Raw genomic sequence first — 24,215 nt, forward strand, 5'->3', positions numbered from 1 at the left:
GTGGAGCAGGTTGAGACCTTCAAGTTCCTTGGTATCCACATCACCAACAAACTAGAATGGTCCAAACACACCAAGACAGTCATGAAGAGGGCACGACAAAGCCTACTCAGGAAACTAAAAAGATTTGGCATGGGTCCTGAGATCCTCAAAAGGTTCTACAACTGCAACATCGAGAGCATCTTGACTGGTTGCATCACTGCCTGGTATGGCAACTGCTCGGCCTCCGACCGCAAGGCACTACAGAGGGTAGTGCGTACGGCCCAGTACATCACTTGGGCTAAGCTGCCTGCCATCCAGGACCTCTACACCGGGCGATGTCAGAGGAAGGCCCTAAAAATTGTCAAAGACCCCAGCCACCCCAGTCATAGACTGTTCTCTCTACTACCGCATGGCAAGCGGTACCGGAGTGGCAAGTCTAGGACAAAAAGGCTTCTCAACAGTTTTTATCCCCAAGCCATGAGACTCATGAACAGATAATAAAATGGCTACCCGGACTATTTGCATTGTGTGCCCCCCCCCCCAACCCCTCTTTTTACGCTGCTGCTACTCTCTGTTTATAATATATGCATAGTCACTTTAACCATATCTACATGTACATACAACCTCAATCAGCCAGACTAACCTGTTCCTGTATGTAGCCTCGCTACTGTTATAGCCTCACTACTGTTATAGCCTCGCTAATGTATATAGCCTCGCTACTGTATATAGCCTCGCTACTGTATATAGCCTCGCTACTGTTATAGCCTCGCTACGTATATAGCCTCGCTACTGTTATAGCCTCGCTACTGTTATAGCCTCGCTACTGTTATAGCCTCGCTACTGTTATAGCCTCGCTACTGTATATAGCCTCGCTACTGTATATAGCCTCGCTACTGTTATAGCCTCGCTACTGTTATAGCCTCGCTACTGTTATAGCCTCGCTACTTTTATAGCCTCGCTACTGTTATTTTTCACTGTCTCTTAACTGTTGTTTTATTTCTTTACCTACCTATTGTTCACCTAATACCTTTTTTGCACTGTTGGTTAGAGCCTGTAAGTAAGCATTTCACTGTAAGGTCTACTACACCTGTTGTATTCAGCATTTCACTGTAAGGTCTACTACACCTGTTGTATTCAGCATTTCACTGTAAGGTCTACTACACCTGTTGTATTCAGCATTTCACTGTAAGGTCTACTACACCTGTTGTATTCAGCATTTCACTGTAAGGTCTACTACACCTGTTGTATTCAGCATTTCACTGTAAGGTCTACTACACCTGTTGTATTCAGCATTTCACTGTAAGGTCTACTACACCTGTTGTATTCAGCATTTCACTGTAAGGTCTACTACACCTGTTGTATTCAGCATTTCACTGTAAGGTCTACTACACCTGTTGTATTCAGCATTTCACTGTAAGGTCTACTACACCTGTTGTATTCAGCATTTCACTGTAAGGTCTACTACACCTGTTGTATTCGGCGCACGTGACAAATAAACTTTGATTTGATTGGTTGGTGTCCGTTACAGTGGTGGGAACTAGACCAGTGTGTAAGCTCTGATCTATGAGAGAAATGGCAGTGTGGTGTGTATGTGTTTCACTGTATAAAGCTGGCATTAAGTTGCTGTTGTTGGAATGTGGTTATCAACATGCCTACATAATTCACATTGTTTAGTTGAGGTGACTAGACCAGTCTGACTACTGTGGCTGAGTTAGTGTTACCGCTGAGTTTGTGTGTTATCACAGTGTGTGCGTGCGTGTGAGTATATGCGCGAGTGGTGTGTGCAGCGTGTGTGTGTGTGTGGGTGCAAGGGCCCCTACCTGATGGAGTCTCTCATGACATAGTTCAGGGCTCCCATCTCCTGTGGGTGGTTGAAGCTGGGTAGATGGGCCCCCAGGGCCTCACAGAACCTCTCTGCCTCCTCCCAGGACCGCTTACGACTCAGCCTCTCCTCGTGGAACACCTGGCACAGCATTGCCACGGTTACCAATACTAACACACCAACGGTAATGTTGTTATAACACACTAACATACCGCAATCGGGTCACCATGAGACCTCAATGTGCAACGACACAGTAACTTAAACCAACAAGGTCACTAAGGCGCAGCGAGGGGACACATGCTGCGTCTTTCATTTCAAGGACACACACATGCCTACACACACCTTGTAGCAGTAGGAAATGCCAGGCCTGGATGTCCATCCATCAGGACAGGGGAGGTTAGGGTCAGGCTCAGGCTCTAGGGGCTGTGGAGCGGCGATGTCTCTCTTACAGATGGAGCCAGCTTTAAACATGGTGCAGTTCTTTACCACCCATTTACCCAGAGGCTTGGCTGTGGACATCACTGCACAGCCCCCTGCTAGGGCTGAAACACACACACAGACGCACACGTAAGTAACTCGCATACACACATATTTAACACACAGACACACACGTAACTCACGCACACCCATCAAGCGTTTCTCTCCATTTCGCATCACTGAAACCCCAACAGGGTTAAACCCTTAAACCCAAATACAGAATACTTCAGTCTGGACTAACCTGGTTCAAACCAGCCCCAGTTGGTGTATGCGACATTGGTTCCCGAGCCATCCTGAGCGACCCACTGGTACTCCCCTGTAGTCTTTATGTCCTGGAGGCCCGTCCAGAAATACTGTCTCTTTACGTTGATCTCTTCCACAAGGAGTCTATTGATGAAGGCCTGCTCGAACCTGTGGAGAACACATTGAAGAACGATTGGATCTGCGTCCCAAATGGCACCATATTCCCTATGTAGTGCACTACTCTTGACCTTACACCTGTACAAGAGGGAACAAGACAATTAGCGAGACCACGCCGAGTGTGGAGAGTTAATGTGGAATGCTGTTGGGGTTTGGCACCCTGCCAAGGCAATTTCTCAGAAACACAGCATTTAATTTACAGTGACTGGAAATTAAAGAGTTAAATGGAAGAATGAAAGAGACAACAAGGAATGGCTGTACCTGTTGTTTATGGTGAGGTCACACCTGTCCTTGAACGACACTTCTTTAGAGTCCACTTTGTAGCACGAGTTCCCATGTCTCCTCCAGTCCTTCAGGAAGGGGAAGAGATGTAAACAAAACGAATAAACAAAATAAATAAATCATTGAACTGTTCCTCTAGAGCTAGATGCTCTTTGTTGTTTGTCCCCAGAAACAAATACAAAATGAGCAAATGAAACACATCAAAAGAGCTCAACAAACTCCACAAGGTACTGTCACGATCTTCCTCCTCTTCATCTGAAGAGGAGAGGCGAGAAGGATCAGAGGACCAAAATGCAGCGTGGTATGTGTTCATGATGAATGTTTGATTAAAGAAAGAACTGAACACTGAATACAAAAACAATAAACAAATAAAGACCGTGAAGCTATCATACGGACTGTGCTGAACACAAGCAACTAACATAGACAATCACCCACAAACAAACAGTACAACCCAGGCTACCTAAGTATGATTCTCAATCAGAGACAACTAATGACATCTGCCTCTGATTGAGAACCATACTAGGCCAAAACATAGAAATCCCCAAATCATAGAAAAACAAACATAGACTGCTCACCCCAACTCACGCCCTGACCATACTAAATAATGACAAAACAAAGGAAATAAAGGTCAGAACGTGACAGGTACAGCGTGTCCTGGGAAGAGGAGGTTGGGGCTGGGGAACAATGCTTACCCCTTCAGGAGGGCATCCTGCCGTAGAGGACTCGTTCACCTCTCCTTTCTTCTGACACATGAAAGGCAGCTTCTGGTCACAGCTCCTAACCCTCCAGCCATGAGACTGGACAACAGAAAAAGGAGATAAAGGCATGGATCTAGAGATACCGTACATAAACTTCCTAAAAATGCCCAACATATAAGGTCCGCTATGAGTACAATGTCATGTTGATGCTATTAAGTGACCAATGGGACCTGCTGTCTATTTCTTAGCAAATTGTTAAAACATATCCATAAGTAGCCAAGACAAGGTCTGTTGTAGGCTAAACCATTTCGCCAATTATCACACACACACACACACACCCACAAACACGACACACACACACCTCTCCGGAGTAGGAGACGCAGCCAGAGTCTCCTGAGGGTTGGATAGGATGATTTCTGTCCCAGTAGGTGAAGGAGACTGGTGTCTCATCAGCCCAGCTAAGGATGGCTGGGTTCCCTGTTCCCATCAGACCGATCCACACGTCCAACACAACATCTGACAGGAGGCCACCACAACATAACACTCCCTTTAACGACTGTACAGCAGCTTGATCATTGATTGATTGATTCTGATAATCGAACATATAGTTGAGGTCTGAAGTTTATATACACTTAGGTTGGAGTCATTAAAACTCGTTTCTCAACCACTCCACAAATGTTTTGTTAACAAACTATAGTTTTGGCAAGTTGGTTAGGACATCTACTTTGTGCATGACACAAGTCATTTTTCCAACAATTGTTGACAGACAGATTCTTTCACTTCAAATCCACTGCATCACAATTCAAGTGTGTCAGAAGTTCATACACTAAGTTGACTGTGCTTTTAAACAGCTTAGAAAATAATGGTATGGCTTTAGAAGCATCTGATAGGCTAATTGACATAATTTGAGTCAATTGGAGGTGTACCTGTGGATGTATTTTAAGGCCTACCTTCAAACTCAGTGCCTCTTAGCTTGACATCATGGGGAAATCAAAATAAATCTGCCAAGACCTCCACAAGTCTGGCTCATCCTTGGGAGCAATTTCCAAATGCCTGAAGGTACCACGTTCATCTGTACAAACAATAGTACTCAAGTATAAACACCATGGGACCACACAGCCCTCGTACGGCTCAGGAAGGAGATGCGTTCTGTCTCCTAGAGATGAACGTACTTTGGTGCGAAAAGTGCAAATCAATCTCAGAACAACAGCAAAGGACCTTGTGAAGATGCTGGAGGAAACAGGTACAAAAGTATCTATATCCACAGTAAAACGAGTCCTATATCGACATAACCTGAAAGGCCGCTCAGCAAGGAAGAAGCCACTGCTCCAAAACCGCCATAAAAAAGCCAGACTACGGTTTGCAACTGCACATGGGGACAAAGATCTTACAAATGTCCTCTGGTCTGATGAAACAAAAATAGAACTGCTTGGCCATAATGACCATCGTTATGTTTGGAGGGTAAAGGGGGAGGCTTACAATCCGAAAAACACCATCCAAACCGTGAAGCACAGGGGTGGCAGCAGCATTTTGTGGGGTTGGTTTGCTGCAGGAGGGATTGGTGCACTTCACAAAATAGATGGCATCATGAGGGGGGAAAATTATGTGGATATATTGAAGCAACATCTCAAGACATCAGTCAGGAAGTTAAAGCTTGGTCGCAAATGGGTCTTCCAAATGGACAATGACCCCAAGCATACTTCCAAAGTTGTGGCAAAATGGCTTAAGGACAACAAAGTCAAGGTATTGGAGTGGCGATCACAAAGTCCTGACCTCAATCCTATAGAAAATGTGTGGTTAGAACTGAAAAAGCATGTGCAAGCAAAGAGGCCTACAAACCTGACTCAGTTACCCCAGCTCTGTCAGGAGTAATGGGCCAAAATTCACCCAACTTATTGTGGGAAGCTTGTGTAAGGCTACCCAAAACGTTTGACCCAAGTTAAACAATTTAAAGGCAATGCTACCAAATACTAATTGAGTGTATGTAAACTTCTGACCCACTGGGAATGTGATGAAAGAAATAAAAGCTGAAATAAATCATTCTCTCGACTATTATTCTGACATTTCACATTCTTAAAATAAAGTGGTGATCCTAACTGACCTAAGACAGGGCATTTTTACTAGGATTAAATGTCAGGAACTGTGAAAAACTGAGTTTAAATGTATTTTGCTAAGGTGCATGTAAACTTCCGACTTCAACTGTACATAAAACAACCAAAGCCTCTCACAGAAGATAACAGAGCATTTCAACTAAGTATCTCTGACCAATGGCATGTCTTCCCCACACAGCACAACCGAACCGATGTTATCTAACAGTATTCCACTGTAAAATGCTTAATATGCCTAATGATAAGCACTATAATGCCTTACCTTGAATCATGACTGATACCGATCACTAGAAGTCTCTAACCATGCCTCAAGGGCAATACAATGCCATACACGACAATTGTGGTTGGTTTCTCTGAGCATGCAGTGTACCTGCATGGAACTGAGTGCTGATCATCTCCATGCTGTCCAGGCTGTGTAGACTGACCAGGCCTCCTCCGATTGTCTTACAGTAATTCTCGGCCTGAGCAAACATCTTCGGTTCATCCTTCACCAGCTTGTAACAGAACATGTTCCAAGGGGCCCAGCCCTCGTCACATATGGTGGATTTATACACCAAAGGCTCTGCAGAGGAAAAACAAGATCAAGAAAAGATAGATAGAAATAATATTGTGTGAGTTAAAAGGCTAGGATGGCCTGACATGTAAATCAAACATTTGAGCACTTGGAAGGGCACGCCAAAGACAACAAAAAAAAACAGTGTGAAAAATACACGAGTTGAGATGCAAAGCTAGGATGGTCTTAAAATGTAGTGTTTCAGCACCGTGGTAAAGCGCAACATAAATCCCTTTGGCAGAGGACAGAAATACAGTATATCTAGTTGGAGGATAAAAGAGTAAGACCTTCCCTATTAATGTGATAAACTGGTTGACTCTTACCTGTTGCTACCGACTGGGTGACGTTGACGTTTTTCTTACAGATGTAGGGAAGTTTTTTATCGCAGACCTCACTCTCGTAGTAGTTTTTCGAATTCATGAATCCACAGTCTGACTCCCTTAGGATCGATGTGTGTGGCATTGCTACACACACGCGCACACACACACACACACTCACACTCTTAGTTTAGCTTTCCTAAGGAACAAGGAAATCAGTAGTTATTTCTGTTTGTTTATCAAAGTTAGCAGGCTTGCTCATTGATCCTGCTTTGTGGTAAACTCCTTGGTTCTGAGGGTGAACAATAACGCAACCCAGAGAGGGTCAAAGGGCTCTGAGTAAGGACAGTGACGTCATCACCACTCTGACAGAGCAGTCCAGTCCCAAATGGAAGCCTATTCCCATATACAGTGCACTCGTTTTACTAGGCCACATGCTAATGGTTATATACAGAGGCCCATTCAGGCAAGTTGACTTGTTATTCAAGCTTGTTCACGACAATCCTCAAGCACACACACACTGCCTGTCCCTGTGCAGTGCTGCGTCCAGTCACAATGACCCTGCCTGCCTTCTCACAACACAACACTGGCCTCTTTGTTTCCCTGGTGGCATTGTGACACAGGCTGGAGAATGAGATGGGTGCCAGGCAGTAGGGTGGTATGATTGTGGCATACCTGTACCAACCAATGCTTCTGCCATGGCTGTATCGTTGTACTATAAATAGTTGTAACCTAGTTGTGACATTGCTATAGCCATTATTGTACCATAAGTTGTACTACGGTTATTACATAGTTGTACCACAGTTGTACAAAGTACCATGCTAAAGCAGTGCGTCTGTGTGTCTGCATGTGTTGCATCCTCACCGTTGTCCCAGCGCACGTCGTTGAGGGGTGAGCCGTCTGACCACTGCCAGCCCTGAGACGTGTCCAGCTGGTGTAGGCCGATCCACATCCTGTCTGGCCGGCTGTTATGGGCCACGTCCACTTCAGTCCACACAGAACAGAGACGAGACCAGATTAGAGAAGCTAAATCTAGCTACAAAGTACATGACAGAATCTTCATTTTTACAGCCCTTGTGGGCATATATCATATCGGCAATTAGTCAATAAAAAAATAGCCATGTTTTACCCCCTCTTAACAGTCAGGGAAATAGGTTCCCTATGTCTTATAAACTGTGTTGATAATAGTGTAATAATGATGGATGGTAATGGCCAAGTATTTCCAAGTATTGTAGTCCCAATTACTTCAAAGTAAGTAGTATGTGCCAAGTGGGTCCAATCTTTGCAGTACATGATTCATGTTACTGTTCCTGTAATGCAGGTTTGGGATGTTTGTTTTGTATGAATGTGGCCATAGACAGCCACTATAGCGGAAGGCAGTCTTACAGATGGGGAAGGCTTGGTCCTCTGAGCTGGAGACGCTGAGCAGGTCAGCTCCCTGGCTGCGACAAGAGTCCAGCGCTTCCTGCCATGTCACCGCGACCTGGGACACAAACTCATAACAGGGTCCCCCCTCTGGGCCATTGAACAGGGCCTTGCAGCCTTCCTCTGTGAGAGCGATCAGAGAGGGGATTCAGCATTGTGGTAGTATGTGTGTGTATGTCAGGGGGTTGTGTGCATATCCAGCAGTGCCTCTGAACAAGTTGTTTTGCTACAGCATTTCTCAACTAGCATCCAACAGACAAATGTATCGTTACATATTTCAGTAAAACGTATTGTTAAATATATGCCAAATAAAAACAGTGTCTGAACTCCACACGTATTTCTAAACTGAGTTCCTCACAGAGGACTGAGGTTGTCAGACACTGGAAATGTCATCCGTCAAAAAAAGACTTATATCACACCAAACATGCCAAAGTGAAAGGATCGAAGGACTTTGTGAGTTCAGAGCAGTCTCGCCTTGCTAATCTGCGGCATTCAAAGATGGTGGAAGTAAGCCGTCTGGCTCAAAAGACTAGGTTCGGAGCAGAGTTGGGGTCAAGTCAATTGTAATTCTAGTCAATTGCACGAAAATGATTTGCACTCCTATGGACAAATTCCACATCCTTAATTCAACTGAAGGGAACTGAGATAGAATTGAGCCCAATCTTGACTCAAAGATCTTTCTACGTCCTTCTCTTAAAGGGAAACTCCAGCAAGAGTATTAGACTACTTAAAGGAAAACCCCATCCAAAAACGATCTTCTGGTATTTGTTTCATTAGTCCGTTGTTATATATAATCCCAAAATGTTTTATATGTCAGAAATCGGGCAACTGAATTTGATTGCTGTCAGAAAGTTACAACTGACCTATGAAACAAATACCAAAAGATAGTTTTTGGATGGGGGTCCTTTAAGTACTCTATTAGTACAAGTTCCAGTAATCATTATATGCGAAGGAAAACAGTACAAGAAGTCTAGTAGTAGATTCATTCCAGAATTATGATTTATATCTATAATAAAAAGAAGAAAACATGCCATGTTTTAGACAATATCCCATCTTTTTGTCAGCATCATAGTCGGTGGTTGTGGAACACCAGTATAGTCCAGATGAATGGTCGTCGGGGAGGCACTCGTGGTACCAGCTGCCGTTGTAGTGGAAGGGAAACTCACAGGGCTCCCCGGTCGACGTCCCATTGGTGGTGTGGACAACTATGGGTAGAGGAGAAAAATAATTAGAATGAATCCCATGGCACCCATTTCAAAGTAGTGTATTAGGAATATCGGAGTTCGTATTCAATCTGGACACATCTAAAGATATGACCTCGCACAGTTTGACTGTCAACTCAACTGTATTTAGTATGTAGGACAGGTCTGTGTACAGATCCTTAATGTAAGACCTGAACACAGAACACATTCATTGAATACAAATGCTGCTGCTTTCAATAGAGCCAGAGTTTAGATCATGTTAAACTGTATCATTTAGCAGAAGGCTACTGGCAAACAACTGGCATACAGTGCCATAGATACGATTTCAAATGGAACAGGGTCAAGGTATTTAATGTGATGCACAGGGGGCGTCAATTGGGTATGGCACAGTATGGCAGCCACCATACCCTAGTTCAACACCAACAATTTAAAATAGGCTACTAAAATCATTCCAATGCGGATTAAAATGCAAATGCAATTTATCGATATTAGCGGGCTAGTTTTAGAACCATGTGGACAGCTCTGGGGCAGGCTGTCTATCCGTAGTAGAGAACATGTTTTAGGACGCGTTGGAGAGGGAGGGAAGGCTGCAGTGAACAACGTAGCTTTTCTCCCAAAACAATGCAGAGGTGGAAGATGGCTGAAGATAGCTAGGTAACTGCTGTTTGACTTGACAGGAAACTAAACTCCAGTTTTTTTATTCCCGGTGCTGAGCTAGCTTGTAGCAGTTAACTGCGGTATGACAATGCGACTGAGGCGAATGAAGCTGCAGCAGCCAAGGTGATAAAGGCTGGAGTCAATTCAGCTGTTCTCCAAATTGCATTTGAGTTTTTCTTAAATTGTGTAGAAATGCAGCAAATGAGCTTTGACTTGATAAAAAAAGATCACTTTGCCCCTGTCACGTTGCCATACCCTACCTTTATTCCAAATGACGGCACTGTGCAAACCTGATGTAGTTAAAGTGAAAATGAAAGTAAGTGTGTTCATACAGGCCTTGCTGAGTCATATTAGCCATGTCAACAGTTACAAGGAAAACCCTGGTAATTCTGTCTGGAAAGATTCCCCTTCAATTCCAAACGGAACAAATGAAACGCGTGACTGCCAAGCTGAGCTCTGTACAGTGCACCTGAACATTAGCATACAACAGACCATGCTAAATCTATTGTCTCCAAGTGATACAGGATGTTGTTCATAAAGATATTCATGTAAAGGTCCTAGGTACACTGCCGTTCAAAAGTTTGGGGTCACTTCGAAATGTCCTTGTTTTATAAAGAAAAAAAAAGAAAAATTGTCCATTAAAATGACATCAGATTGATCGTAAACACAGTGTAGACATTGTTAATGTTGTAAATGACTATTGTAGCTGGAAACGGCAGATTTTTTTTATGGAATATCTACATACGCGTACAGAGGCCCATTATCAGCAACCATCACTCCTGTGTTCCAATGGCACGTTGTGTTAGCTAATCCAAGTTTAGAATTTTAAAAGGTCATTTGTCATTGGAAAACCCTTTTGCAATTATGTTAGCACAGTTGAAAGCTGTTTTCTGATTAAAGAAGGAATAAAACTTATTTTAGCCTTCTTTAGACTAGTTGAGTATCTGGAGCATCAGCATTTGTGGGTTCGATTACAGGCTCAAAATGGCCAGAAACAAATACCTTATTTCTGCAACTCGTCAGTCTATTCTTGTACTGAGAAATGAAGGCTATTCCATGTGACAAATTGCCAAGAATCTGAAGATCTCGTACAACGTTGTGTACTACTCCCTTAACAGAACAGCGCAAACTGGCTCTAACCAGAATAGAAAGAGGAGTGCAGGCCCCGGTGCACAACTGAGCAAGAGGACAAGTACACTAGAGTGTCTATTTTGAGAAACAGACGCCTCACAAGTCCTCAACTGGCAGCTTCATTAAATAGTACCCGGAAAACAGCCTTAACGTCAAAAGTGAAGAGGCGACTACGGGATGCTGGCCTTCTAGGCAGAGTTGCAAAGAAAAAGCCATATCACAGACTGGCCAATAAAAAGAAAAGATTAAGATGGGCAAAATAACACAGACAATGGACAGAGGAAGATTGGAAAAAGGTGTTATGGACAGAAGAATCTAAGTTGGAGGTGTTCGGATCACAAAGAAGAACATTCATGAGACACAGAAAAAATGAAAAGATACTAGAGGAGTGCTTGACGCCATCTGTCAAGCATGGTGGAGGCAATGTGATGGTCTGGGGGTGCTATGGTGGTGGTAAAGTGGGACATTTCTAAGTGTCCCCAAACTTTTGAACGGTCGTGTATATCTAAGTTCAGTGCATTCTTGTAAAATGTTGCTAGAGGTTTTATACATGTAAATAAGCATAGATAGGCCTACATGAGATGAGCAAAACTATGATTATTGTATTCTATTATGTCCTATTCTATTCCATTAGGAGAATAAGCCGCTCAGAGGACAGAACACACTCACTGCGCATCGGCCGCTGGCAGATATTATTGGTCGACTCATCCCTCCTCCAGGCGTCTGAGGAGTCGCGCTTGGCACTGACCAGCCCGTCAGTCACCGTGAGGCCCATCTGGTACACCGTATAGATGGCCTCGTCCAGGCAGCGCCACAACAGCATGACGGCCTCCATGACGCCACAGCTGAACAGAGACAGGGCCTTGGTCTTCACCTCCAAACCCAAGCACTGGGACGTGCCCACGTGGAAGAGACGGTGGCCGGACCCCCACTTCCACTGGGACCCCCTGGAGCCGTCACACTCCCCCAGGGTCACGCTGAACCCAGACCCTGCAGACTTAGCCCCTGCTATCCCGGAAACTCCAGTCCCAGACGTGGATATAGCTACCAGGCACTTTCCTGTGCTCACATGCTGGATGGTGAAGGTGTCGTCACCTGGAAATGATCATGAACATACAGTTGAAGTCAGAAGTTTACATACACCTTAGCCAAACACATTGACACTCAGTTTTTCACAATTCCTGATATTTAATTCTCAGCGTTTATTTATTTCATCACATTCCCAGTGGGTCAGAAGTTTACATACACTCAATTAGTATTTGGTAGCATTGCCTTTAAATTGTTTAACTTGGGTCAAATGTTTTGGGTAGCCTTCCACAAGCTTCCCACAATAAGTTGGGTGAATTTTGGCCCATTCCTCTTGACAGAGCTGGTGTAACTGAGTCAGGTTTGTAGGCCTCCTTGCTTGCATACGCTTTTTCAGTTCTTCCCAGACATTTTCTATAGGGTTGAGGTGAGGGCTTTGTGATGGCCACTCCAATAATTTGACTTTGTTGTCCTTAAGCCATTTTGCCACAACTTTGGAAGTATACTTGGGGTCATTGTTAATTTTGAAGACCCATTTGCAACCAAACTTTAACTTCCTGACTGATGTCTTGAGATGTTGCTTCAATATATCCACATAATTTTCCTACCTCATGATGCCATCTATTTTGTGACGTGCACCAGACCATCCTGCAGCAAAGCACCCCCACAACATGATGCTGTCACCCCCGTGCTTCACGGTTTGGATGGTGTTATTTGGCTTGCAAGCCTCTCCCTTTTTCCTCCAAACATAACGATGGTCATTATGACCAAACAGTTCTATTTTTGTTTCATCAGACCAGAGGAAATATCCCCAAAAAGTATGATCTTTGTCCCCATGTGCAGTTGCAAACCGTAGTCTGGCTTTTTTATGGCGGTTTTGGAGCAGTGGCTTCTTCCTTGCTGAGCGGCCTTTCGGTTATGTCGATTTAGGACTCGTTTCACTGTGGATATAGATACTTTTGTACCTGTTTCCTCCAGCATCTTCACAAGGTCCTTTGCTGTTGTTTTGGGATTGATTTGCACTTTTCGCACCAAAGTACGTTCATCTCTAGGAGACAGAGCACGTCTCCTTCCTGAGCGGTATGACGGCTGCGTGGTCCCATGGTGTTTTTAACTTGCGTACTTTTGTTTGTACAGATGAACCCCTGGTACATTCAGGTGTTTGGAAATTGCTCCCAAGGATGAGCCAGACTTGTGGAGGTCTAGAATTTATTTTCTGAGGTCTTGGCTTATTTATTTTGATTTTCCCATGATGTCAAGAAAAGAGGCACTGAGTTTGAAGGTAGGCCTTGAAATACAGCCACAGGTACACCTCCAATTGACTCAAATCAAGCCATGACATCATTTTCTGGAATTTTTCTAGCTGTTTAAAGGCACAGTCAATTTAGTGTATGTAAACCTTAGACCCACTGGAATTGTGATACAGTGAATTCGAAGTTAAATAATCTGTCTGTAAACAATTGTTGTAAAAATTACTTGTGTCATGCACAAAGTAGATGTCCTAACCGACTTGCCCCAAAAAATTTTTGTTTGTTAACAAAAAAATTGTGGAGTGGTTGTAAAACGAGTTTTAATGACTCCAACCTAAGTGTATGTAAACTTCCGACTTCAACTGTAAGTAAATATAGTGACATCACTACAACAATATTAGTTCATTCAACACAATATTGTATTATGTTTACAATATATTTTGTATCACTATTCATTAGAATGTTTGGTTGATATCTACCATGTCCCATCTAAATGTCAGTTTAGCTGCTGGTTATCTTTGCCTAAATAGTTCAGCTTGTCGTGGAGGCAGGGGACCAAGATGATGACATTTCAAGGCATCTCAACAACAGTCAGATAAGCATAAAAAATGATCTAGAAACGCCAGGGGTCTATTGGGCCTGTGCTTATCATGGTCTCCAACATTGATTGCTGATAATATTCTCAGTCAGCAGGCCAATTGCTTTTATCCTCCATCATGTGGCAGCCTTAAATCCATGAACCATTCTACCAACAATACAGAACTGTTTGATCATTTCCTAATCTGGACTAAAGAATTGAATTAGAGGCCAATTAAAAACAACTGGTATGATGTTTCACTCCGAACTGGGTGTGATGTTTCACTCTGAAACACTTTTGATGAGCTGAAAATAGCCTTTATTTTTCAACAATTAGATACTGTATAAAATGTGCAAATGTGAACGTGCATGTGTAATAAGGAAGACCATATAAGGAACTATTAAACAGTAACAACATCAAATTAAATGGTTTAATTCTCCATAACGTGTTGACATGAATTACTAGACAAACCAGGAAGAAAAACTCAACTGACAGCAACTATCATAAATGTAAAACCATAAATGATATTACGTGTACTGTGTAATAGGTTAGCCGTTGAACTCAGAAACATGACAGAATGCATATGAGTTGAACATATTCAGCCAGAGTATGAGATTAGATATTTATAAACTAGTACAGCAACACTGTGTATGTCTAATTAGGTGGCCTACGCTCATTAAAGAGAGGCTAACCGGGAGAGAGAGAGAGAACAGTACTTGACCATGGGGATATGATCGTGCAAACTGTTTTTACAGTTACAACAACAACGACCAAATTCTGCAACATTTGGATCACTTCAACTGCGTGCAACCTTGCAGCAATGACTTTGCAACATTGTCCCAACAGACTCAATAGGGCAGCACATTTTAAACGCGAGAGGGGTTTCAAGACGTCATTCTTTTAATCCTGGTGGATCTAGTTTATAAAATGGTCATTACGCATTTCGAAAGCAGATGAGGAATTTGATGGGCCAAAAACGAAAATAAACCAAAGTCCACATATGGTTGATTATACGGCAAACGTACGTTACTTTCTGCTTTTGAAATTGAACAAAGGGGCTTGACGTCCCATTATTGAGCCTAACCCCCCCACACCCCCCCATTCAAAACAATAATAGGCTACCACGGACCCTAAGTAGCAGTTGAGTCTATGGAAACGCGATAATCTTTCAACGAAGTTAGCCAGTTATACGGGCATGCCTAGTCCCATGCCTAGTGATGACAATGGAAAGCACCTTACTTACCGGAATATGTAGTTGACGCGCAACTTCCAAAACAAATAGTTTTATCCCAAAAGAATAAGAAAAAACATAAGTAAACTGCTGCTTGAAGTGTCATTTTATCCATGGTTATAATACCACGGATTCTCTATTCGGATTCATACGTCTCCAGTAGCCAGCCGACAGTTTGCGCATACCCAATTCTGCGTTTCAAAGTAGCACGAGCCTACTTCACAATTGTTGACTGACAGCTGGTTGACTAACCTCTATTCCCCTTCCTAGGCTGTTACGGGTTTCTGCGCGTTATCCCATGAAAGATTGCGCGCTTGTGATTCGCCAACAGTCGACTACGCATCACAGACCACTCCCAGTCCGCGAACTGAAAGTGACAACTTCATTGATGTTATTTTTCAATATAATGCACAAATCACAGTATTATGCTGAGTCAATCACAAAAGACACTGATAAATAAAGAAAAGTATGTTGATGCTGCGTCTCCAACTATCTTAAGCCGCTGTCAATTCTCTCAAAGAACAGCAGTGAAACATCATGCAGTGAATCATCTCAACCAGGAAGCCTGCATTCTCAGCCAACAACAACAGTCAGGCCAGCCTGTAGAGGCCATTGCCAGACAAAGGATTTCTCCCAAATGGCACCATATTCCCTATATAGTGCACTACTTTTGACCAGAGCCCTATTGGTCCTCTTCAAAAGTAGTGCACTAAATAGGGAATAGGATGCCATTTGGAATGTGCGGAGAGACCCACGACTCCCTCCTCCACATGATATCACCCCTGCCCTCATCCCACACCACAGAACATCTCAATGCAAATGACTAATTTCAAAGCAAATATGGTAGAAATAAACAGGATAAAGACAATATTCGGATACCACCCCCACAGTCCACTGCAGACCATCTCAATGCAGATGACTCGTTTCAAAGCAAACGTGGCATAGCAAGAGACAGCTCAGATACAACTTGGATACAGCTTCATTTTATTTACACTGAAGGCACAGAGCATTTGTTATGAACATTATCAACAAAAAATAACAAGAGACAGTAAACATGTTCAAGCATCCGTGATATCCTCTTGCATGTATTTCGTTCCACACAACAGAAAACATATTTCACATCTAATAACTCTGTGTACCCAATATAGATCAACTACAACAGGTAACACAGCAAAGGCTGTACCTCATAACAAACAACCCACACGTGTGTCTACTTAGAATACTGGATTATTTCTCAAAGAGCTACCATTTACATAATAGTACTTTGTTACATCGTTTTTGTTGCATCTTTTGTTCATTTGTTTCATTCTGTACTCTTACATTTTGACAGACGTGTGGACCAAATGAACAAAATGGAAGTGAATGACAAAATATTGTTCTCGTAATGATAAATAATAAAACATAAATAAATGCCTTGCATTTTTCTCTTTATTTTTTCTTCACTTCCTCTTATGAATATCATGCATGTACTTATAAACTACGTTTAAAAAATACTGTGAGGGTGTGTTCTGTGTGTAGGAAAACACGCAATAAACAACAATAAAAAAAAATGAAAAACTAAAACATCATTTTCCCGTGTTGCATTGATGGAGTTTGGTGCAATAAAGTGGTAACAAAGAAACCCTGTACTTTAATGACAAGTTAGATTTCAAACAAATAACTTGGAATTGATTTGGGGTCTTATTTCTGTTCATGAATAAAATACATATAAGATGACTACAGAATGTATTGCAAAAAGCATGACTTTGTCTTTGCTGTAAAGAACAACTGAATCACGGCCATTGTTATCTTAAACAAAGAAGAAAATTGTTTTGGTCCTGTACAAGGCATTACAGAAAACTAGGTCTTCACTGTGTGAAAGACTTGTACTCACAAATATAGTGGGTACCAGCATTAGTGGGAGCAGTTGGCATTGTACCATAATAACAAAACAACCTTACAGTGCAAAGAATATCGATCAATTTTCAAATGCCTACATTAGAATGCCAAAGTACTTGGGATAACAGCTCTAGTCCTCTTTAAGACGAAACTTACATCACACGAAGATGCACTCCCTCACTCTCAGCCACACGATTGGTCCCTGATTCATCAACTACTTTTATAAAGCACAGGAGGTTGGTGGCACCTTAACTGGGGAGAACAGGCTCGTGGTAATGACTGTAGTTGAATGGTATCAAAAACATCAAACACATGGTTTCCACGTGTCTGATGCCATTCCATTTGCTCTGTTCCAGCCATTATTATGAGCCATCCTCCCCTCAGCAGCCTCCTGTGGATTCAAGTGGATAAAGCTAATTGGGCTCTGACATCCTGCTCTAAGTTCCCTTGCTGTGGTCCATGTCAGACCCAAACAGAGGCATACCATTCTTCACAGTCATACAGAGTTCAGCCCATTCCCATGCTTTACCCAACTTTAGAGAACACCACCATTTTTCTGTCTCCAATAAGTCCTATAGCGCATCTGGAAAAGGCACCGTATTCCCTATATAGTGCACTACTTTTGACCAAAGCAGTGCACCTAATAGGGGAAAGAGTGCCATTTTGGACACAGCCCTATTCTCCAGAGTGAGCTTCCAGATCTGCGATGAGAACGTTTCCATCGAAGTCTGTGGCCTGGGAACTAGTATGTCTGTAGTAAGCGTTTCCCAGGGACGGCAGTCTGTGGAAGTGCGTCCTGTTCCTCTTGTAGACGAGCCAGAGCACCGCCACAAGCACGGCGAAGATCAGCATGGCCACCAGGACCGCGGCTGGGACGACACTGTGGTGCAACCCTGGAAGAGACACAGAGGGGTGAGTTTACTGGACATTGAAGGCTCATGGTAGAGGACATTGTTAGTCATGGTAGAGGCTGGTCCCAAGATACCTTGAGTTGCCAAATGATTAGAATGTGCATGAGAAAAACAGCATAACTGTTAATAGCCTCAATTAAATACCTACCATTTAGTGGCTTCACTTCTACCTCGGGGATCGTATCTGCAAAGAAGACGATCTGTTTAACTTGACTGATCTATAAAATACATACATGTACACTGTACAAATGCATAACACAAAGCTTTGTCATAATGACAGTTGGAGGCTACTGAGAGCCTGCGTTTACACATACAGCCCAATTCTGATTTTTATTTCATTTATTGGCAAAAATATCAGATTTGACTGGTCAAAAGACAAATTAGTGGCAAAAGATCAGATTTGGGCTGCCTGTGTAAATGCAGCCAAAATGTCTCGACTCCACCTGAGTTAGTTTTGCAGACAAAGCCCAGTCTGTCAGTGCACTGAGAGAGGAGCCACATCCCATCAGACACCCTGGTGGACACACAGGTGTCTGCAGTCAGCAGGCTGGGGTCTGGGGCCTTGACGTTCCAGTTGGAGTAGTCCATAGGAGAACCATCGAACCATGCCATGGAGCCCGCTAAATTGGACCAGACAAACAGATAACATGTTTAATAAAGAAGTTGTGAATTGGTTCATTCGACCCCTCTGCCCCAGGTCATTGGTGTTTTTTCCCCCCACAGTGCTTCTATCAACTCACCAGGTAAAACACCAAGTCAATAAATAGTGTCAAAATACTACTTGAAGAATGTTGAAATTCATTATGTTACTAACCCTAATAAGCTGTGTCTTATCCCAGTTCTGTCCGTAGCACTCACATTGTCTGTCTTTTGCCAGCTGTTGGTTTATATTGTAAGCCAAACCAGCAAGACTGCTTATTTTTGATGAAAAGAGAGGAAACTTGGGGAAGCACGTGCTTACCGTCAGTGTTGAAGAACATCCCCAGCCAGACGGCTTGATGTGGGAAGCCATACGACCGCAGCTGCTCCAGAACGAACCTGTTTTCCGTCTCTGTCTGTATGGTCAGGACCTCTGACGTGTTCGCTGGAAGAGGTAAAACACCACTAAAAATCTTCATTATTACAAGTGTATTACTGAGCATGAAGAAGGCAATTATCGGTGAATGTTTTGCACCCTCAGATCTATAGCTACAGTACAGTATTAGCTACTAGAATGGAGCTAATACATGGATCCCATAGGGGGAGCTCTCACCAAACATTACATTATGGACAATTACAACAGGGAGCCATCACAAGGAAATTCCCATAGAGAGAGATCCATTAAATCCTTGATCCATCCTAGCATGAGACCTATGGTAATTGACTCCATGGTGTACTGGAGACTTACCACAGTAGGATGAAGTTGCTGAATCAAGGACAGTTTTGCAATTTCTCCTTATGGGTTAAGGTTAGAATTTGGGCAGGGGAACCTGATCCTAAATCTGTGCTTGAGGGCAACATCTGCTCGAGCGTTCCTGTACCTTTGTGTTTGCAGTGCTCTCCGGCCTCCTCCAGGGTCAGTCTCTGGACCACGGGCTCAAAGCTGTAGCAGCTGGCGCCAAACCTCACCCACGTCGATGGACACACAACCTCGTAGCTGGTGAACGCATTACTCTCTACGGGAGAACATTTAGAAAAACAGTATTGTGCATTTGAAACTCTTGAGGAGGGACTAACAGCACAGAAAGCTTTAGTAGCCACTGTTTTATAATGTGCTAGGAACCCAGGCTATACTCACTAGGTGGTGGGACATGGCACAGGGCTCCCTGGAGCGGCATCTCACAGTCGGCCCTCCTCCAGCCGCCGGTGACGTCCATGTACACACAGTCCCCCAGGATGAAATCATCATCATCGGCCGCAACCCAGTGAGTGAAGACCGTGTCACTGCCATCAGACCACTGGTAGTTGATCCCATCCTGTAGGGACGTACAGTCACAGGCAGGGAGGAGCTGACACACACTCTCAGGGTGAGCCTACGTTGCTAAGGCGGGTTGCTTTCAGTCTTGTAGGTCACGTCATGCAACGGGGCAGAAAGAGTAGTGGGCAGCAGGCAATGTTAAAAGGTTAGGCTTGGGGGAAGTGTGGTGTTTATAGACCAATGTGTCTGGCATTGTGTAGAGCGCTGTGAATCAATTCTCTCCTTTCCTGTCCTCATTCCATATTTCACGAGTAAGACATTCCCTGAGTCTATGGGATTCTTGGATACACATGTTGTGCGTGGCTTAGAATTCCTCCCAGCCGGCCTGGCGGTTGAGAAAAACTACTCCCATACTGTATTGAGTGAAGCACAAAAATACGCCCCAAATGGCACCCTATTCCCGACATGGTGCACTACATTTGACCAGAGCCCTATCGGTCCTGGACAAAAGTAGTGCACTATAAAGTGAATAGGGTGTCATTTGGGACGCTAACATAGTTATGCATGGGCTGTGGGCCAGGAGGAAAGCTCTGGACAACTGCAGTAAGGGGATAAGTTGCAGTGTGATAAATATTGCTGTTTGTCACAGGATATTAGCTATAAGACATATATCGGTACATAAACACCAAACATACAGCGCATTCAGAAAGTATTCAGACCCCTTGACTAATTCCACAATTTGTTGCGTTACAGCCTTATTCTAAAATTTATGAAATAGTTTTTTTCCCCTTCATCAATCTACACACAATAAAAAATGAAAAATCACATTTACATATGTATTCAGACCCTTTACTCAGTACTTTGTTGAAGCACCTTTGGCAGCGATTACAACCTCAAGTTTTCTTGGGTATGACACTACATGGTTGGCACACCTGTATTTGGGGAGTTTCTCCCATTCTTCTCTGCAGATCTTCTCAAGCTCTGTCAGGTTGACTGCACAGGTCTTTTCAGGTCTTTTCAGAGATGTTCGATCGGGTCCGGGCTCTGGCTGGGCCACTCAAGGACATTCAGAGACTTGTCCCGAAGCCTGTTTTGGCTGTGTGCTTAGGGTCGTTGTCCTGTTGGAAGGTGAACCTTCGCCACACTCTGAAGTCCTGAGCGCTCTGGAGCAGGTTTTCATTAAAGATCTCTCTGAACTTTGCTCCATTCATCTGTCCCTAGTCTCCCAGTCCCTGCCACTGAGAAACATCCCCACAGCATGATGCTGCCACCACCATGCTTCACCGTAGGGATGGTGCCAGGTTTCCTCCAGACGTGACACTTGTCATTCAGGCCAAAGAGTTCAACCCTGGTTTCATTAGACCAGAGAATTGTGTATCTCATGGTCTGAGAGTCCTTTAGGTGCCTTTTGGCAAACTCCTAGCGGCCTGTCATGTGCCTTTTACTAAGGAGTGGCTTCCGTCTGGCCACCCTACCATAAAGGCCTGATTGGTGTAGTGCTGAAGAGATGGTTGTCCTTCCAGAAGGTTCTCCCATCTCCACAGAGGACCATCTGTCAGAGTGACCATAAGGTTATTGGTCATCTCCCTGACCAAGGCCCTTCTCCCCTGATTGCTCAGTTTGTCCATACGGCCAGCTGTAGGAAGAGTCTTGGTGGTTCCAAACTTCTTCCATTTAAGAATGATGGAGGCCACTGTGTTCTTGGGGACCTTCAAGGCTGCAGACATTTTTTGGCGCCCTTCTTCAGATCTGTGCCTCAACACAATTCCTTGGACCTCATGGCTTGATTTCTGCTCTGACATGCACTGCCAAATGGGGGAGCTTACATAGACAGGTGTGTGCCTTTCCAAATCATGTCCAATCAATTGAATTTACCACAGGTGGACTCCAATCAAGCTGTAGAAACATCTCAAGGATGATAAATGGTAACTAGCTCAATTTTGAGTCTCATAGCAAAGGGTCTGAATACTTATGGAATTTTCAATAAATGTGAAAAAAAAATCTAAAAACCTGTTTTCGCTTTGCTAATTTGGGGATTGCGTGTAGATTGATGAGGGGAAATGATTTCATCCATTTTAGAATAAGGCTGTAACATAACAAAATGTGGAAAAAGGGAAGGGGTCTGAATACTTTCCTGAATGCACTGTATTCACATAAGAGTTGTAGAAATATGAATGCGTGTATGTGGACAGAAAGTGCCCAAAATGGGACTTAGTACTTTTGATTTGAGGAGATCAGATACATCTGGCTATGATATGGTGTGAACATGCTGGGAACAGTCACAAAGATGAAATCACCATGCTTTGAAAGAATGGCATGGACTGGAGAGGGGGAGAGAGCGACAACATCCGAGTAAACAGACTGTCAGATGCACGTGGTCTCAGGCATTTCTGTATTTACAGCATTACTTCATTGTGGCCATGCTGTTTACAGAAGACCTCTAGCTAGTGCTCTTAGCGGTTTCTGTGCCGTGACGTAAATCTACTATACACACATACACTACTATAACATCATCAAAGGTCAATTCATGCCGCAGACCAACTTCGACATGCTTGTTAACGAGCATTATCTTCACACGCACGGCCCAGGCAGGTAGCAGTACTCAGCGGTATAGTATAATACATACGTCTTGACTATACAGTCCAATCCAGTGGGGGAATGCCAATCTATTGACAAGGACAGTAAGGAAAGCCTGGTGGAAGGGGTCGGTAACGCTCACTAGCTCAGACTCAGACTCTAAGCACATATACAGCGCCTCGTACCAGCTCATGTTGCCACGGACAACCCTGTATCTGCGGTTCTTGTACTCAATATTGTCAGGGAGAGGGTGGAGGTAGGAGTGGGATGGGGGTTTAGCTGAGTCTGTTGCAGGGAAAGAGAGAGGGAGAGAGGGAGAGGAAAAGGGGAGAGAGATTGTTTCATGAGGAAGCAAGGGCATCGATTCGTCACGAAATCAACAGAAACACTCATTTCAATGTTCAACAATTCCCGAAGGGGATTTCTCTCAGTGAGCAGGCTCAACGAGGTGACAATTTGAGAGCACAAAACAGGAAGCTATAACCGTTTCATCAATGATGTAATACAGACATGATTGGTAATATCTCAGCTCTGTGCTCTGAAAATAGGCCCCAATGTGTCTGAATGAGGGTGAGTGACAGAGGGGAGTCCTACCTTGGGGTCTCTGACAGACAAAGCCGTATCCACTTTCTGTGCACTTCTCGTCAAACCACTTCCCTGTCAGGTGGAAGTTGTGGTTGTTGGAGAGCACCGTGCACAGAGGATCGTCCCCGCCCAGGGGCCCGCTCAGCCACTCATTCTGCAGATGAGTGGCGCCCACACACACATGCACGCATGTACGCACAGAAAGGTAAACACCCCCCCAATCAATACACTATACAGAGAACATCACCAAAGCACAAAGACAATATTTTATTTTTCATTTAACCTCAAATCTCCGTAGAGGAGGTCTTACCGTCAGAGGGTTCTTGGGTTCTACAGGGGACCAGTTGGTGTAGCTGACAGGTTTCCCATTGGTCCATTTCATGGTGTCCTCATCCCGTAGACCAATCCAAACGCCCACTGTCCCGCCCTGGAGCAGCATAGTGATATACGCTTGCTCGATCTCGTCTTCGATGGCGACCAGCGTGCCTTGGAAAGAGGAGCAGATAGACCGGGCATCTCTCCAGCTCTTCCCCTCCTCAGCACTGTTGGGAAGGTGCAGCAGGAAACACTGCCAGAAGACACACAAAACACAGGTTTTGGTAAAGCTCCACCAACAACATTTTTCCTTGTACGGTGTGATAGAAAAATTACGTATTTAACTTATCTATTTGATATTAATGGTTAACAATGCATATTTAACTAATAGTAAGACATTTATGTCATACTAGTGTCTGCGTTTTAATGGTCCCCACTCTAGTTCCCTGCAGCCAATCTGGGCGTATTGTCACCAGAGATGGATTGAGCTGACAAATGAGTTAAGGACTGCATTACATAGACAAGAATGTGTTTTACTAGAGATAGTTTAGGAGTAGAACAATCCCTCATAGTCTCTAAATCATCCTTGCATCTGGGAAACTAAGCCAGGGTGGGGGTTAAGACAACAACCCACGTGCAGATAACGACAGGATGAAGCCAGTGGCTTAATGATGCTCCTTGGTCGACATGAGGAGGGTTGAACCAACCATTTCTGAGCATTGTTAGTGTCAGCTATATATACAGTGAGGGAAAAAAGTATTTGATGCCCTGCTGATTTTGTATGTTTGCCCACTGACAAAGAAATGATCAGTCTATAATTTCAATGGTAGGTTTATTTGAACAGTGAGAGACAGAATAACAACAATAAAATCCAGAAAAAAGCATGTCAAAAATGTT

General features: G+C 43.7%; 2 protein-coding genes across 4 annotated transcripts in view; both read right to left on the minus strand.

Moving 5' to 3' along the window:
- LOC109878156 (lymphocyte antigen 75) overlaps nt 1-15,420 on the minus strand; it is a 36,854-nt gene extending 21,434 nt beyond the window's left edge. For both annotated transcript variants that reach the window (XM_031824387.1, XM_031824388.1), the window contains exons 1-13: nt 15,168-15,420; nt 11,741-12,166; nt 9,113-9,286; nt 8,043-8,204; nt 7,521-7,640; nt 6,663-6,803; nt 6,157-6,348; nt 4,040-4,194; nt 3,673-3,777; nt 2,960-3,048; nt 2,520-2,689; nt 2,144-2,343; nt 1,800-1,942 (exon numbers count right to left, since the gene is read on the minus strand). In XM_031824387.1, coding sequence (XP_031680247.1) covers nt 1,800-1,942; nt 2,144-2,343; nt 2,520-2,689; nt 2,960-3,048; nt 3,673-3,777; nt 4,040-4,194; nt 6,157-6,348; nt 6,663-6,803; nt 7,521-7,640; nt 8,043-8,204; nt 9,113-9,286; nt 11,741-12,166; nt 15,168-15,270 — 2,180 coding nt within the window. In that variant the 5' untranslated portion in view covers nt 15,271-15,420. The remainder of the gene's footprint in view (nt 1-1,799; nt 1,943-2,143; nt 2,344-2,519; nt 2,690-2,959; nt 3,049-3,672; nt 3,778-4,039; nt 4,195-6,156; nt 6,349-6,662; nt 6,804-7,520; nt 7,641-8,042; nt 8,205-9,112; nt 9,287-11,740; nt 12,167-15,167) is intronic.
- Nucleotides 15,421-16,117: 697 nt separating this feature from the next.
- LOC109878169 (secretory phospholipase A2 receptor) overlaps nt 16,118-24,215 on the minus strand; it is a 34,292-nt gene continuing 26,194 nt past the window's right edge. Inside the window, exons 20-28 of one of the 2 annotated variants that reach the window (XM_031824389.1) lie at nt 23,314-23,571; nt 23,013-23,157; nt 22,468-22,703; nt 19,722-19,899; nt 19,465-19,599; nt 18,906-19,028; nt 18,388-18,564; nt 18,093-18,128; nt 16,118-17,926 (exon numbers count right to left, since the gene is read on the minus strand). In XM_031824389.1, coding sequence (XP_031680249.1) covers nt 17,709-17,926; nt 18,093-18,128; nt 18,388-18,564; nt 18,906-19,028; nt 19,465-19,599; nt 19,722-19,899; nt 22,468-22,703; nt 23,013-23,157; nt 23,314-23,571 — 1,506 coding nt within the window. In that variant the 3' untranslated portion in view covers nt 16,118-17,708. Of the gene's footprint in view, nt 17,927-18,092; nt 18,129-18,387; nt 18,565-18,905; nt 19,029-19,464; nt 19,600-19,721; nt 19,900-22,467; nt 22,704-23,012; nt 23,158-23,313; nt 23,572-24,215 lie in introns of those variants that run through there. The other variant, XR_004209945.1, reaches the window with a different exon arrangement.

This window comes from Oncorhynchus kisutch, linkage group LG5 (genome assembly GCF_002021735.2).
Source record: "Oncorhynchus kisutch isolate 150728-3 linkage group LG5, Okis_V2, whole genome shotgun sequence".
Taxonomy (NCBI): domain Eukaryota; kingdom Metazoa; phylum Chordata; class Actinopteri; order Salmoniformes; family Salmonidae; genus Oncorhynchus; species Oncorhynchus kisutch.